This window comes from Arachis ipaensis, chromosome B02, assembly GCF_000816755.2.
Source record: "Arachis ipaensis cultivar K30076 chromosome B02, Araip1.1, whole genome shotgun sequence".
NCBI lineage: Eukaryota > Viridiplantae > Streptophyta > Magnoliopsida > Fabales > Fabaceae > Arachis > Arachis ipaensis.
In genome coordinates, this window is record NC_029786.2 from 71,717,731 (window position 1) to 71,731,791 (window position 14,061).

General features: G+C 41.6%; 4 protein-coding genes across 4 annotated transcripts; 1 reads left to right on the forward strand and 3 right to left on the reverse strand.

The window, feature by feature from the left end:
- On the forward strand, positions 543-5,252 carry LOC107627362. The gene has a single exon (XM_016330203.1). It carries the CDS (start codon positions 543-545, stop codon positions 5,250-5,252), a length of 4,710 nt encoding a protein of 1,569 aa, XP_016185689.1.
- Positions 5,273-7,220, reverse strand: LOC107627361. Its single transcript, XM_016330202.2, has 2 exons — positions 6,490-7,220; positions 5,273-6,420 (listed from the first exon to the last, which is right to left on the reverse strand). The coding sequence occupies exons 1-2, from the start codon at positions 6,538-6,540 to the stop codon at positions 5,956-5,958; spliced, it is 516 nt and encodes a 171-aa protein (XP_016185688.1). The 5' UTR covers positions 6,541-7,220; the 3' UTR covers positions 5,273-5,955.
- On the reverse strand, positions 10,529-12,898 carry LOC107625435 (zeatin O-glucosyltransferase-like). The gene is made up of 2 exons (XM_016328068.2): positions 11,461-12,898; positions 10,529-10,942 (listed from the first exon to the last, which is right to left on the reverse strand). Exons 1-2 carry the CDS (start codon positions 12,836-12,838, stop codon positions 10,824-10,826), a joined length of 1,497 nt encoding a protein of 498 aa, XP_016183554.1. The 5' UTR covers positions 12,839-12,898; the 3' UTR covers positions 10,529-10,823.
- LOC107627360 lies at positions 13,045-13,842 on the reverse strand. The gene is made up of 2 exons (XM_016330200.1): positions 13,161-13,842; positions 13,045-13,049 (listed from the first exon to the last, which is right to left on the reverse strand). Exons 1-2 carry the CDS (start codon positions 13,840-13,842, stop codon positions 13,045-13,047), a joined length of 687 nt encoding a protein of 228 aa, XP_016185686.1.

Genomic DNA, 14,061 nt, shown 5'->3' on the forward strand with positions numbered 1-14,061 from the left:
TGATGCGTACCACGCCATAATCGGCATGGAGGTTCAGTTGCAGACTGACCTTAAAAGTCGGAACCAAGTAGAACAGAACAAACAAACTTTATAAATTATCTCCGAAACTGAATACACCACTCAATCACGTCTCTTCACAAGATATCCATAACGGCACTTGACCAGGAATATCGGAACTAACAGGAGCTCACCAGCAAACTCGAGGAGCCTATAAATCTTACCCCTTGATTCAGAAAGGGGCAGGTTCCACATTCACTTCTAGTTATTTACTCTTTATTCATTAATTATTCCCCCACTTACTTGAGCGTCGGAGTGCTTTGTGCAGGTGCTCCCGCCGCCGTGTTTCAGAAGGCCGAGGTTAAACTCACGTTGCTACTCGAGGACAACATATAATCCAGCCACGCATCCAAGTGCTCGGCCGGAGATCACCAACCTCGGTCATCACAGACGGAACATTTGGCGCCCACTGTGGGGCCCGATCTAACCCCACTTTATTTCCCCCCTCTTTTCTTCTCTTACGCAGGACCCATTAATTTGAGGACATGGCTGACAATGGAGTCCCTCAACCCAGTCAGGCCGAACTCATGGCCCAGCTGGCCGAACTACAAGCAGAAGTCAAGAGATTAGCTGAGCTATCCACGCAGAACAGCAAGCAAGAAGAAAACAAAGGTCCAACCCAAGGTCCAGCCGATCTAATCTGTGCCAACCCCCCCAAGGAAAAGCTGACCTTGGACAACCCGTTTTCCGAGGAGATCACAAACTACCAAATGCCAAAACATTTCACTCTCCCTTCCTTTCTTGAGCCGTACAAGGGGATTGGTGACCCCCGGGCTCACCTAAAGAAATTTCAATCCATGATGTTTTTTAACGGACCTAACAATGACCCTGTGCTTTGCAGAGCCTTCCCTACTTACCTCGATGGGGCTGCCCTGTTATGGTTCTCGAAATTGTCTGCAGGATCAATCTCCTCTTTCGAGGAATTAGCTAGGTCATTCATCGACTATTTCGCGGCAGCTCGGATTTATGTGCATGGATCGGACTATCTCAGCACCATTCGCCAGGGCCCACAAGAAAGCTTGAAGGACTACATGACCAGGTTCACAGACGCCACCATGGAACTACCTGACCTGAACCCAGCCATCCACCTACATGCCCTCAAGGCTGGTCTCAGGCCCGGAAAGTTCAGAGAAATCATCGCAGTGACTAAGCCAAAAACACTAGACGAGTTCCGCGAAAGAGCAGCGGGGCAAATGGAAATCAAAGAGCTTCGGGAAGCCGACAAAACAGAAAGGAGGCCGAGAAAAGAGGATGACAGATCTTCCAGGCCAGCAAATGCTAAAGACCTCGGCAGATCATTCAAGCTCACTCCGAAGTTCGATAACTATACCAAATTCAACACAAAGAGAGAAAGGATAATAAAAGAAATACTCAATGCTAAAATCATAAAACCACCTACCAGGGCGGGAAGCTACCAGGATCAGAGATTCGTTGATAAAAGCAAACATTGTGCCTTCCACCAGAAATATGGCCACACGACCAACGAATGTGTGATAGCCAAAGACCTCCTCGAGAGATTGGCGCGGCAGGGCCTCCTCGACAAATACATTGAGGGTAGAAAACACAGAGAAAATAACAAGGAAGAGCGACAACAAACCTCAGCCAATAAAGACACCAACAAGTGGCCGAGCAATAACCCCCCCAAAGGCATCATAAACTGCATATCTGGAGGATTCGCAGGAGGGGGTGAGACGATCTCAGCAAGGAAACGAAGCTACCGTGCCATGTTAGCAATCGAAGAAACAACGCTACCAAACAACAAGGACATACCTGACTTAGAAATCACATTTAACCAAACCGACATATGCTCGGCTGTTCCAAATTCGGACGACCCGGTGGTAATATCGATCCAAGCCGGCGACCTTCTGGTAAGGAAAGTCCTTTTGGACCCAGGTAGTAGTGCAGATGTTCTCTTTTATTCTACTTTCTTAAAAATGAATCTATCTGAAAAACTAATACAGCCCTCGTCCGGAGAATTAGTAGGGTTCTCTGGCGAGAGAGTACCAATCAAAGGTTACATATGGCTAAGGACGACGATGGGAAACAACCCATTATCAAAAACCTTAGACGTACAATACCTAATAGTTGATTGCCCCAGCCCCTACAATATTATCCTCGGACGACCTGCCCTGAATATGTTCAGGGCAGTCATATCTACTTATCATCTGTGTGTTAAGTTTCAGGCGCAAGACAGCAAGATAGTGACAATACATTCTGATCGACAACAAGCTCGGCAATGCTACAATGCTAGCTTAAAAAAATCGGACATAAGCCACAAACAAAGGGAGGTCCATGCAATAAATGGCACAGAAATCTTATCCCTGGCCGAGCTTGATCCTCGAGGAGATACCCAGGAAAGACCTCAACCAGCAGATGAGCTACACAAGATCCAGCTAACTCAAGTCCCGGGACAGGTGACTTACATCGGCCAAGCACTAATAGGACAACAGAGATCGGAATTGATAAAGTTACTACAAGACTATGCTGACTTGTTCGCCTGGACCCCGACAGATATGCCTGGCATTAGCCCAGATATCATCTGCCACAAGCTAGCCACTAACAAGACATGCCGACCCATAGCCCAGAAAAAGCGAAACCTCGGCACAGAGAAGTCAAAAGCGGCCTTAGAAGAAACATCCTCAAAGCTCAAGGCCAACTTCATCAAAGAAATCCGTTTCACCACATGGCTCTCAAACGTGGTAATGGTAAGAAAAAACTCAGGTAAATGGCGCATGTGCATCGACTTTACGGATCTAAACAAGGCATGTCCCAAGGATGCTTATCCCCTGCCATGCATCGATAAACTTGTAGACAACGCCTCAGGTTTTAACAGCTTGAGCTTCATGGATGCATACTCTGGGTACAACCAGATTCTAATGCATCCAGAAGACCAAAGCAAAACAGCATTTATAACTGAACATGGTAATTTCTGTTATAGAGTTATGCCATTTGGCCTTAAGAATGCAGGTGCAACCTACCAGCGTCTGATGGACAAAGTATTCCGACACCAAATAGGTCGGAATATTGAAATCTATGTGGACGATATGGTCGCCAAGTCCACTGAAGATCGGTCACACTGCGACGACCTCAAGGAAATATTTGAACAGATCCGAGCATACAATATGAGATTAAACCCAGAAAAGTGCGCCTTTGGAGTCCAAGGAGGGAAATTCCTTGGATTCATGTTGACTTCAAGAGGGATCGAAGCAAACCCCGAGAAATGCAAGGCTATACTCAACATGACAAGCCCCAGGACGATAAAGGAAGTACAACAACTAGCAGGACGGATAGCCGCCCTCTCCCGATTCCTACCCGCGGTCTCAAGTCGGTCACATCCATTCTTCCAGACGATCTTAAAAAACAAACGATTTCAATGGACACCAGAGTGCAAAACCGCGTTCGCCGAGCTAAAGACCCTTCTATCATCACCTCCCGTACTACAAAGACCTGAGGTCGGCAAGCCTCTATATCTATACCTATCCATTTCCAATCATTCCATAAGCTCGGCCCTTGTCACTGAGACAGGAAGGATCCAACAGCCAGTATACTTCGTCAGCAGAGTAATGCAACCAACGGAACAGAGGTACCCGAAGATAGAACAGCTCGCCCTGGCACTCGTAGTCACAGCAAGAAGACTAAGACACTATTTCCAAAGCCACACAATAGTAGTAAGAACAAATCACCCATTGAGGCAAATATTAACAAAACCAGAGCTGGCAGGACGGTTGACCAAATGGTCAATTGAACTCTCAGAGTTCGACATTCAGTTTCAGGCCAGATCGGCCCTCAAGGCACAAGTCCTCGCCGATTTCATCACGGAGATGACCCCAGGCGATCACATTGAAACATGGGAATTACACGTGGATGGAGCGTCAAGCCGAGAAGGGAGCGGGGCCGGCATAATCTTAAAAGAGGGAAATAAAGTGATAGCCGAGCAAGCCCTCCAATTTCACTTCTCGGCAAGCAACAATCAGGCCGAGTATGAAGCCCTCATAGCGGGACTCAAGCTCGCCCTAACCCACAAAGCGACGAACTTAACAGCACATTGCGATTCCCTCCTAATGGTCCAACAGATCCGAGGAGAATTCCAGGTAAAAGATCCCTTACTAGAACAATACTGGCTCATAGCAAAGGATCTAATTTCAAACTTTAGTTCATTCACCATATTACACGTACATAGAGAACAAAATGTCAGGACAGACATACTATCTAAACTCGCCGCCACCAGGGCGGACACGCAAACATCAACATTATCACAGCACACACTCACAAAACCGAGCATTGAACTATTATGTATCGAACACATCAACCACCTCCACGATTGGAGGAAACCTTTCCTTGAATACATATGTACAGGTACGGTGCCCAGAGACGAGCTCCACCCTCAACAGTTTAAACGTAAGGCAAGCTTCTACACGAGAATATCAGGGGAGCTATACAGACGAGGTTTCTCACAACCATTACTAAGATGCCTAGACCAAGACCAGGCCAGAGAAGTAATGAACGAAGTCCATGAAGGAGTATGTGGGAACCACATAGGAGGACGAGCTCTCGCTGCAAAAATAATCCGAACAGGATATTATTGGCCGACCATGAAGAGAGATTGCATAGCAAAAGTCAAAACATGTGACAAATGCCAGAAACACGAGGCGATCTCAACCAAGCCAGCCGAAGTACTACACAGCATGGAGGTAAGCTGGCCTTTCTACAGATGGGGACTTGACATCCTCGGCCCCTTCCCAACAGCACCAGGACAGGTAAAATTTCTTTTGGTATCCATAGACTACTTCTCAAAATGGATAGAAGCGCAACCCTTAGCAAAGATAACAGCTGAAAAGGTACGATCTTTTATTTGGAGAAATATAATATGCCGCTTTGGGATACCAAAAGAAATAATATCAGACAATGGTAGACAATTCACAGACAATAAGCTCGGTTTATTTCTAAAAAATTTCAATATTCAACATCGTTTTAGCTCGGTAGAACACCCACAAACTAATGGGCAAGCCGAAGCTGCTAACCGAGTTGTGTTGCAGGCAATAAAGAAGAAGCTCGACAACGCAAAGGGAGAATGGGCCGAGCTCATTCCCGAAGTACTGTGGAGTTACAACACCACAATACATAACACTACAGGCGAAACACCCTTCAAGTTGGTCTATGGCTCAGAAGCACTGATCCCCATTGAGGTCGGATAACCGACGTTAAGAATCGAGTTGTACGACGAACAACAAAACCTAAGAGCCAGGAGCGTCGAGCTTGACCTAGCCGAAGAGGACAGGGAAATCGCCGCTATCAAACAAAGGGCCCAGAAAAGAATAATAGAAAGAAAATACAACAGGAAGGTGATTCCGAGGATATTCAACAAAGGCGACCTTGTGCTCAGGCGAACAGAGGAAGCCAGAAGACCTCCAGCTCATGGCAAACTCGCCGCAAATTGGGAAGGCCCCTTCCGTGTTACCCAAGTACTCGGCAAGGGGGCATATCAACTCCAAACATTACAAGGCAATGCCATCCCAGGAAACTGGAACATCTCATCACTCAAAATGTATATGTCATAGTTTGTACAAAATGCGAATGAAGGTACTCTTTTTCCTCCTTAGAGCTTTTTTCCCAACGAAAGGGTTTTGCCTAAGGAGGGTTTTAATGAGGCCGGACGCCCCCCGAATCCAAATAAAAGCGGTAAATTCTTTTCAAATAAAGCCTGACAATGACAAAATATAACAAAGCAAAAACACTTACTATAAATATATTATATTATCAAACTGGCCTGAAACGTCGGCCAAATACCACCACCTAATAGTCAAACCGGCCTAACATCGGCCAAATACCATACAAAGTCCAAAAAATTAACAGTCTAGAGCTCAGACAGTCAAAACAAAAGCCACAAATACAAACAAACTAAGAAGGAGCATTCTCATCGTGCTCCTCCACAGTACCATCCACAACTAACTTTCCACCTACAACTATCTTTGTAATATCGAGCTTATCACAATCAAAATTAGGGGCTAACAGGGCAATCTGACTCACAGCACGATCAAAACCATAAGAGAACATCTCCATCCCAGCCTCCTCTAGCTCATGAACACGGGAAGTAAGCCGACCTTTGGCCACGTCGTGCTCCATAACTTCAACTTGCAACAAACGGATTTGATCTCTTAAACGAACCACCTCATCCTCAGCTTCTTTCGCTTTAGCCACAGCACTGGTAGCAACATCTTCCTTTTCCTTTACAACCTTCTCCAAATCAGCAATCCGAGCTGTATATGACTTCTCCATGGAAGAGACCTTGTTCACAGCTTCTTGCTGATCAGCACCAACGCACTCAACAGTCCGACCAACGCAGAGTAAGCGAGAAGCAACCACCTACCGAGCATCCGTAGTATGAGAACAATACAAAAGATTGAAAGAACAAGAAACACAAACAAAACATACCTGAACAAATTTACCGAGCGCTTCCATTCCAGCTCGGCGCGTCATAAGCATGTCCCCAGGATACTGCGAGGCCCTATCAGAAAGCTCCGCAAAATTAAACTGTTCGTTCCAAAGGGAGTGCGAGCTAGAACCAGCAATGAAGCCATGAAGCTTTTTCTGCTGATCAAAGCAACTCCGCCACCACCTACAACCTCACGATCACCTTCGGAAATAACCTCTAAGGAAGTATCGTCTCTCTTCCTTTTAAATGAAGACGCAGGATGCGCAACAGACGAGAAAGCCTGCTCGCACGCATCCTTCCGATCACCAGCACTCCCAATCCCTTTCTCCTTTTTCTTACTCAAGAAAGATTGCAGCTTGTTCGGATCCAACAAGGGAACTCGGCCACCTAAAAGAAACCACCAAATGTCAGACAAACTCGGCAAATGCCCAATACTTAATAACAAAACACCAAAAACATTACCTATGTAAGCCCTAAGACCCTCATTATCACCCAAATCATATAAACGCAAAATTTCAGGGATGGACAAGCATTCCCCAGCAGCAACACTCTCCACAATAAAGTTCATCACAAACTCCTCTTCCTCACTCCTCTCAGAAGCCTCGAGGATCTAAGTCGGTTCAGAACACCAGTAGAGAGGAAATTTCTCGCTCAACTCACCATCCAAATAGAAAGGGTACTCAGACTCAGCCGAGCGGACTTTGACAAAAAGAGATTTGAAGTTCTTGGAAGATGACTTATAAAGAAGGAATACAGACCGACCCGGTCCTGACTAAGATTTACAAGATAACCATAGATTGCTTCAAACCAACAATCTCCGTGGGATTCGACCCTTACTCACGTAAGGTATTACTTGGACGACCCAGTGCACTTGCTGGTTAGTTGTATCGAAGTTGTGACAATTATGAATTAAGATCAGAGCACCAATCTTTGGAGCCATTACCAGGATTTGTTCGAGCCTGGAGATCACAATTTCGTGCATCAAGTTTTTGGCGCCGTTGCCGGGGATTGTTTGAGTTTGGACAACTGACGGTTCATCTTGTTGCTCAGATTAGGTAATTTTCTCTTTGTTTTCTTTTCAAAAATTTTTCAAAAATAATTTCAAAAATCTCTCAATTGTTTTCGAAAAAAAAATGTTTTCAAAAAATAAATTATTCTATGACTTCCGAATTTTTAAGAATGAATTCTAGTGTTTCATGAAGCATGTTGAAGCCTGGCTGGCTGTAAGCCATGTCTAACTTTTTGGACTGGGGTTTCAACTTGCCATCACAAATGAAGAGATTTTCACACACTGAGTTGCTCTATACATGAAAAGTATCCATACCTGCTGAAGCTTGGCTGGCCATTGGCCATGTCTAGTGTTTTGGACTGGAGCTTTCATTGAAAGCTTGGCTGGCTAGTGAGCCATGTCTAATTCCTGGACTGAAGCTTTAGACTAACATGGCAAGATTCCTGGAATTCATATTAAAAATTTTGGAATCCTTATTTTTCTTTTTCAAGACTATTTTCGAAAAATATAAAATAAAAAAAAATTTAGAAAATCATAAAAATCAAAAATATTTTTGTGTTTCTTGTTTGAGTCTTGAGTCATGTTATAAGTTTGGTGTCACTTGCATATGCATCTTGCATTTTTCGAAAATATCATGCATTCATAGTGTTCTTCATGATCTTCAAGTTGTTCTTGGTAAAGTCTTCTTGTTTGATCTTGATTATTTTTTGTTTTGTGTCTTTTCATGTTTATCATATGCATTCTTGAATTCTTAGTGCATAAGCATTAAAGAATTCTAAGTTTGGTGTCTTGCATGTTTTCTTTGCATTAAAAGTTTTTCAAAATTGTGTCTATGATGTTCATCTTGACATTCATAGTGTTCTTGGTGTTCATCTTGACATTCATAGCATTCTTGCATGCATCACATGTTTTGATCTAAAAATTTCATGCATTGCATCTTTTTAGTGTTTTTGTCTCTCATCATAAAAATTCAAAAATCAAAAAAATATCTTTCCCTTTTTCTCTTATCAAATTCGAAAATTGAGTTGACTTTTTCAAAAATTTTTAAAAATCAAATTGTTTCTTATGAGTCAAATCAAATTTTCAATTTGAAAATCTTATCTTTTTCAAAATCTTTTTCAAAAATCAAATCTTTTTCAAAATTCTTAGTTATTTTCGAAAATTCCAAAAATATTTTTCAAAAATCTTTTTCTTATTTTTATATCAAATTTTCGAAAATAACATAATCAATTAATGTTTTGATTCAAAAATTTGAAGTTTGTTACTTGCTTGTTAAGAAAGATTCAAACTTTGAGTTCTAGAATCATATCTTGTGATTTCTTATGAATCAAGTCATTAATTGTGATTTTAAAAATCAAATCTTTTTCAAAAACTAATTTCTATCGTATCTTTTCAAAAATATCTTCTTATCTTATCTTTTTCAAAAATATCTTTTAAAAATATCTTTTCTAACTTCCTAACTTCTTATCTTTTCAAAAATTTGTTTCAATTAACTAACTAACTTTTTGTTTGTTTCTTAACTTTTTCAAAACTACCTAACTAACTCTCTCTCTCTAATTTTCGAAAATATCTTCTCTCTTTTTCAAAAACTTCTTTTTAATTAACTAATTATTTTTAATTTTTATTTTTGATTTCAAAAATTTTCGAAAATTACTAACATTTTTCAAAAACCATTTTCGAAAATCACTAACTCTTTTTCAAAAATATTTTCGAAAATTTTCCCTCCCCCATCTTACTCTATTTATTCATTCATATCCTAACATCTCATTTCACCTCTCTTCCATCCTTACAGTTGTGTTTTAGTCTCTGATCTATCTAAGGCCACTATAAGTTTCATGAATGAAACAAGGTCTTCCATTAGAAATCTGGAAGCACAAGTGGGCTAGCTGAGTAAAAGGATCACTGAAATCCCTCCTAGTACTCTCCCAAGCAATACAAAAGAGAACCCAAAAGGAGAGTGCAAGGCCATTGACATAAGCACCATGGCCGAACCTGTAAGGGACTTGGACGACCCAGTGCACTTGCTGGTTAGTTGTATCGAAGTTGTGACAATTATGAATTAAGATCAGAGCACCAATCTTTGGAGCCATTACTAGGATTTGTTCGAGCCTGGAGATCACAATTTCGTGCATCACCCGGAAAGCTACTGAAACAAACCCACAACCCCTTACGAACCCCCTTTGCCTGAAAAAAGGAAAAGAATAAAGACAGCGAACAAGGGAAGGAGAGGAATTCCATCAGACATTGAAATGCGCGAAAGAATGCCCAAGAATTTGGGTGCAACTGTGACGGAGCACAGTTTAGCTGAGTAAGGACGTCACACTCAAAAGAAGAAAAGGGAAACTTCACTCCAAGTTCAACCATGCATGGAGTATACATATAAAAATACTCCCAGTCACCCCTCCTCTCACAAACCCTATCACTACTAGAACAGGGCTGAAACTCGACAACGACGCCAGAACCCCCCCTCACGAAATCTATGCCCCTCAAATCAGAAAGGGATTCAACGCTGATGAAGGAAGATGAACGTGTCTTCACATCATCTTGGACCCAGTGATATGGGTCGTCTTCCCTATCCTCAATAGCCTTCAATTTTTCTTTCAATTTCTCTCCCGCCATGACAGAGTATGCAGAAACGAACAGTCAAAGAAGAGTCAGAGAACGTTTACCTTTCGAAGACATAGCGAAGATTTGAAGACTAGGAGCAACACAGCGTAATTTCCAAAACAATGAAAATAACTATTATTGCAAGCCCACTAACAAAGTGGGTAAATTAATTCATGCCCACTAACAAACGTGGAAACCGAAACGGCAATAATGGGCAATAAAAGATGACACGATTCGCGAAGAGACAAGTAAAACCCTTTTCAAATTTTTTCAAAACAAAACCTAGCCACGTATGAAAAACAAAAAGCTCGCCTACCGACCTATACGGAACGCTAGCCGACCTGGGGGGCTATGATGCGTACCACGCCATAATCGGCATGGAGGTTCAGTTGCAGACTGACCTTAAAAATCGGAACCAAGTAGAACAGAACAAACAAACTTTATAAATTATCTCCGAAACTGAATACACCACTCAATCACGTCTCTTCACAAGATATCCATAACGGCACTTGACCAGGAATATCGGAACTAACAAGGAGCTCACCAGCAAACTCGAGGAGCCTATAAATCTTACCCCCCTGATTCAGAAAGGGCAGGTTCCACATTCACTTCTAGTTATTTACTCTTTATTCATTAATTATTCTCCCACTTACTTGAGCGTCGGAGTGCTTTGTGCAGGTGCTCTCGCCGCCGTGTTTCAGAAGGCCGAGGTTAAACTCACATTGTTACTCGAGGACAACATATAATCCAGCCACGCATCCAAGTGCTCGACCAGAGATCATCAACCTCGGTCATCACAGACGGAACATCATGCATGAAATTAAAGCCTTTGTTCTCTAAATAGACAAAAAAAATTCACGTGTGAATCTGAATATAGTTGTCGGTAGAAATACACTTTTTATTTTTAGTATTGAAAAAGAAGGTGTGCTTTACTGTATTATAACTTATAAGAACAAAAAGTGTATCACAAAATTGTTAGAAGAAATATGAGAATTAGATAATTAACATTTGAAGGTTAAATTTGTGTTTATGAATTTTTTATTATTTTAAAATAAAAAATCTGAGATCACAAATCTAACACTTCAATTTATGTACCTAAAAAATTCTATTATATAATTTGACCTTTAAATTTTTTTCTCCATATTAAAAAAAAAATACACTTAACTTATCCATAACAGTAGATACGTTTCATCCATTTCTAAAAAACTTAGCCATAGAAATATTAGAGATAATTGATATAAGTTTACATGTTAAATGACAAATATAAGGTTTAGAAAATTTAAATGGTAAAAAGATTCATGTTATCTAGAGATATGAGCAATGAAGGAATCCATTTCCCGTCTTGAAAACCCACCTTCATCCATGGATTCAAGAACGGCATCTCTCAGCTTCAATGCTGTCTTTCTCATCTCATCACCTTCCTTTGATGCCATCAAAGTTCTCACAGCTTTCTCAACCTCGGAAGCAGTAACCAACGCATCCCTTTTGGCCCAATCCTTAACAACCAAACCAATCTTCAACACTTGCGTTATCAAAAGCATGTTCCTTGGTTGGTCAGAGTGCATAGGCCATGCCGCAATTGGCACCCCCATTGTTATGCTCTCCATGGAAGAGTTCCATCCACAGTGACTCATAAATCCTCCGGTTGAATTGTGCCTTAGAATCTCCAATTGTGGAGCCCAATCTCTTATAACCAACCCCATCCCTTCAATTCTCTCTTCAAATCCGTCAGGGAGAATGTATCTCCTGACTTGGCCGTCGAAAATGTCCCCTTTGTCTGCATCTCTCAGCACCCATATGAACTTCTTCTTGCTCTGTTCCAACCCAGTTGCAATCTCTTTGATTTGTTGCTCCGTCAATGATGTTGTTGTCCCAAAAGAGATGTATATAACTGAATTTGGTTCTTGCTTATCAAGCCACTCAATTATGATGTCCTTTTCCTTGCAACTTTTCTTGCTGGGGAATAAAGGGTTGAATGGCCCCAGAGCAAAATGCTTAATATTTTTGTTGTTGCCAGGGAACTGTTCTATCATCTCCATATAAGGACCTTCAATGGCTCTGCTTGTGTTGTGGATGAACCCATTACTCAATGCAAAGAATTTGACTTGTTCTGTAATGAAGTCCATTATTTCTTCCGGGAAGCATCCTTCTAAAGAAGCAGCTTCGGTAATATGAACACCAAAACTTTCAATATTCGGATTATTGTTTTGCATGAGATCCAGCACAAGGTACAATGCAAAGCAAAACGCAGAGACACTCTGAAAAGTGTAGTTCTCTGCGTTTGGTATGTCCGAGGCATCTTGTGCCACAGACGACATTAGCGAGTCGTGGATCACTACGACCCTTTCGTGCTTGCACGAAAGGGATCGAAGAAGTGATGCCACAGGCTCGCGAAGATTTGAGGAAGAGTAAAAGGTAGGAATTATGTGAGATGGGAACATGATTTGTTGGTTAGGGTTTGTAGGAGGAGAAGGAAAAGGAGGGACTTCAAAGTCATGGAAATGGAGGTTGGAAATGGAGTTTGGGTCCCAACCTTGAACACGAAGTGTGGCTTGGCGGTTGTGTGATTTTGTTCCAACGTAGTGGACGGGTATGTTGTGTGATATGATTAGGCGTGAGAGATGGAGAAGCTGGTTGAGGTGGCCTTGTGCTGGGAAAGGTATCATCACAACAACAACTTGGTTTTGATTATGAACATTATTATTGTCATAGATTTTGCCACTGGAAGCCATTTTTCAAGTTTGGGCTGTAGGGGTTGATGCTTAGGTGGCTACTATGTAATGTACATATAAAGCATACTAGACTTTTCGATTTTTTTTAAATAAATAAAAAAATATTTTATTTATTAAAATAAATAATTTATAAAATAATTTCAAAAATACTTAGTATGTCTTATCTCGTTTATAGTGTAAACGAGATAAGTTTACACATATATCATTTATACTGTAAACGAGATAAGACATGCAAATGATACGTGTATATCTTGTTTACACTGTGTAAACTTATCTCGTTTACACTGTAAACGAGATAAGAGTGGGATCGGCCTATATATACATATCGTTGACAGCAACGTTTCGCGCTCCATTTCCAACCTTTCGACCACTTTTTCCTCTCTTCTACCCTCAAGCATTGCATTGATACACTCCGAAAAATTCGTTGTCATGTGACCGAATCGGCAACCACTGCCGTAATGTTGTAGCCATATTTCTTTGTTGAACGTACCAGCCCAGTCCGCCATCTCTCGCGACAAACCTCTCAATGCATCTATGTACCACTCGTACCCAACCTTGCTTGGACTATAAGTAGCGTTTATGAGGTATCGCTTGCCCTCGGCGGACTGGAAATGAGACATGAAATTTATGGCCAAGTGTCTAACACAATAAGCATGAAACGCCCTGAGAGGATGCCAACCACTATCATCGGCCCTCAGTATAGCCTTGATCGCCTGAAATCTATCAAATATAATCAACAAGCCTTCTTGTGAGGTGATATGTCGTCTCAAATTAGTCAGGAAGAAAGACCATGACTCCATACTCTCAGACTCTACAATTGCAAAAGCAATAGGAAGAATATTACTATTGCCGTCTTGTACCACTGCAATAAGCAACACACCGCCATATTTTCCATACAAATGTGTGCCATCGACAGAAACAAACGGCTTAAAATGCTTGAAAGTCTTAACACATGACGGGAAAGTCCAAAATATTTTGTCGAACATGCTATAGTTACGAACCATAAGGTGCCCATCATAGTAAGGTAAGGCCCTAAATTCACATATTGTTTCGGGACAACAACTTTGCAGTGCTTGTAGCAACTTTAGCACCTTGTTGTATGACTCCTCTCAGTCCTTGTATATCTGCGCAATTGTATTTTGCTTCGCCATCTAGACTTTTCTATATGACAGTTTGAAGTGATAGATTTGCCGAACTGCACCCTGTAGGACAGGGATGCTGAC

What these genes read in the sequence shown, in the direction of transcription:
- LOC107627361 (XM_016330202.2), bottom strand. Translation starts at nt 6,540, where the DNA reads ATGCTTATGACGCGCCGAGCTGGAATGGAAGCGCTCGGTAAATTTGTT. An exon ending in CGCTCGGTAAATTTGTTCAG is followed by an intron (nt 6,421 to 6,489) that starts GTATGTTTTGTT and finishes GATGCTCGGTAG; the next exon opens with GTGGTTGCTTCTCGCTTACT.
- LOC107627360 (XM_016330200.1), bottom strand. Translation starts at nt 13,842, where the DNA reads ATGGTTCGTAACTATAGCATGTTCGACAAAATATTTTGGACTTTCCCG.
- LOC107625435 (XM_016328068.2), bottom strand. Translation starts at nt 12,838, where the DNA reads ATGGCTTCCAGTGGCAAAATCTATGACAATAATAATGTTCATAATCAA. An exon ending in TCTTGAATCCATGGATGAAG is followed by an intron (nt 10,943 to 11,460) that starts GTGGGTTTTCAA and finishes TTGTCTATTTAG; the next exon opens with AGAACAAAGGCTTTAATTTC.
- LOC107627362 (XM_016330203.1), top strand. Translation starts at nt 543, where the DNA reads ATGGCTGACAATGGAGTCCCTCAACCCAGTCAGGCCGAACTCATGGCC.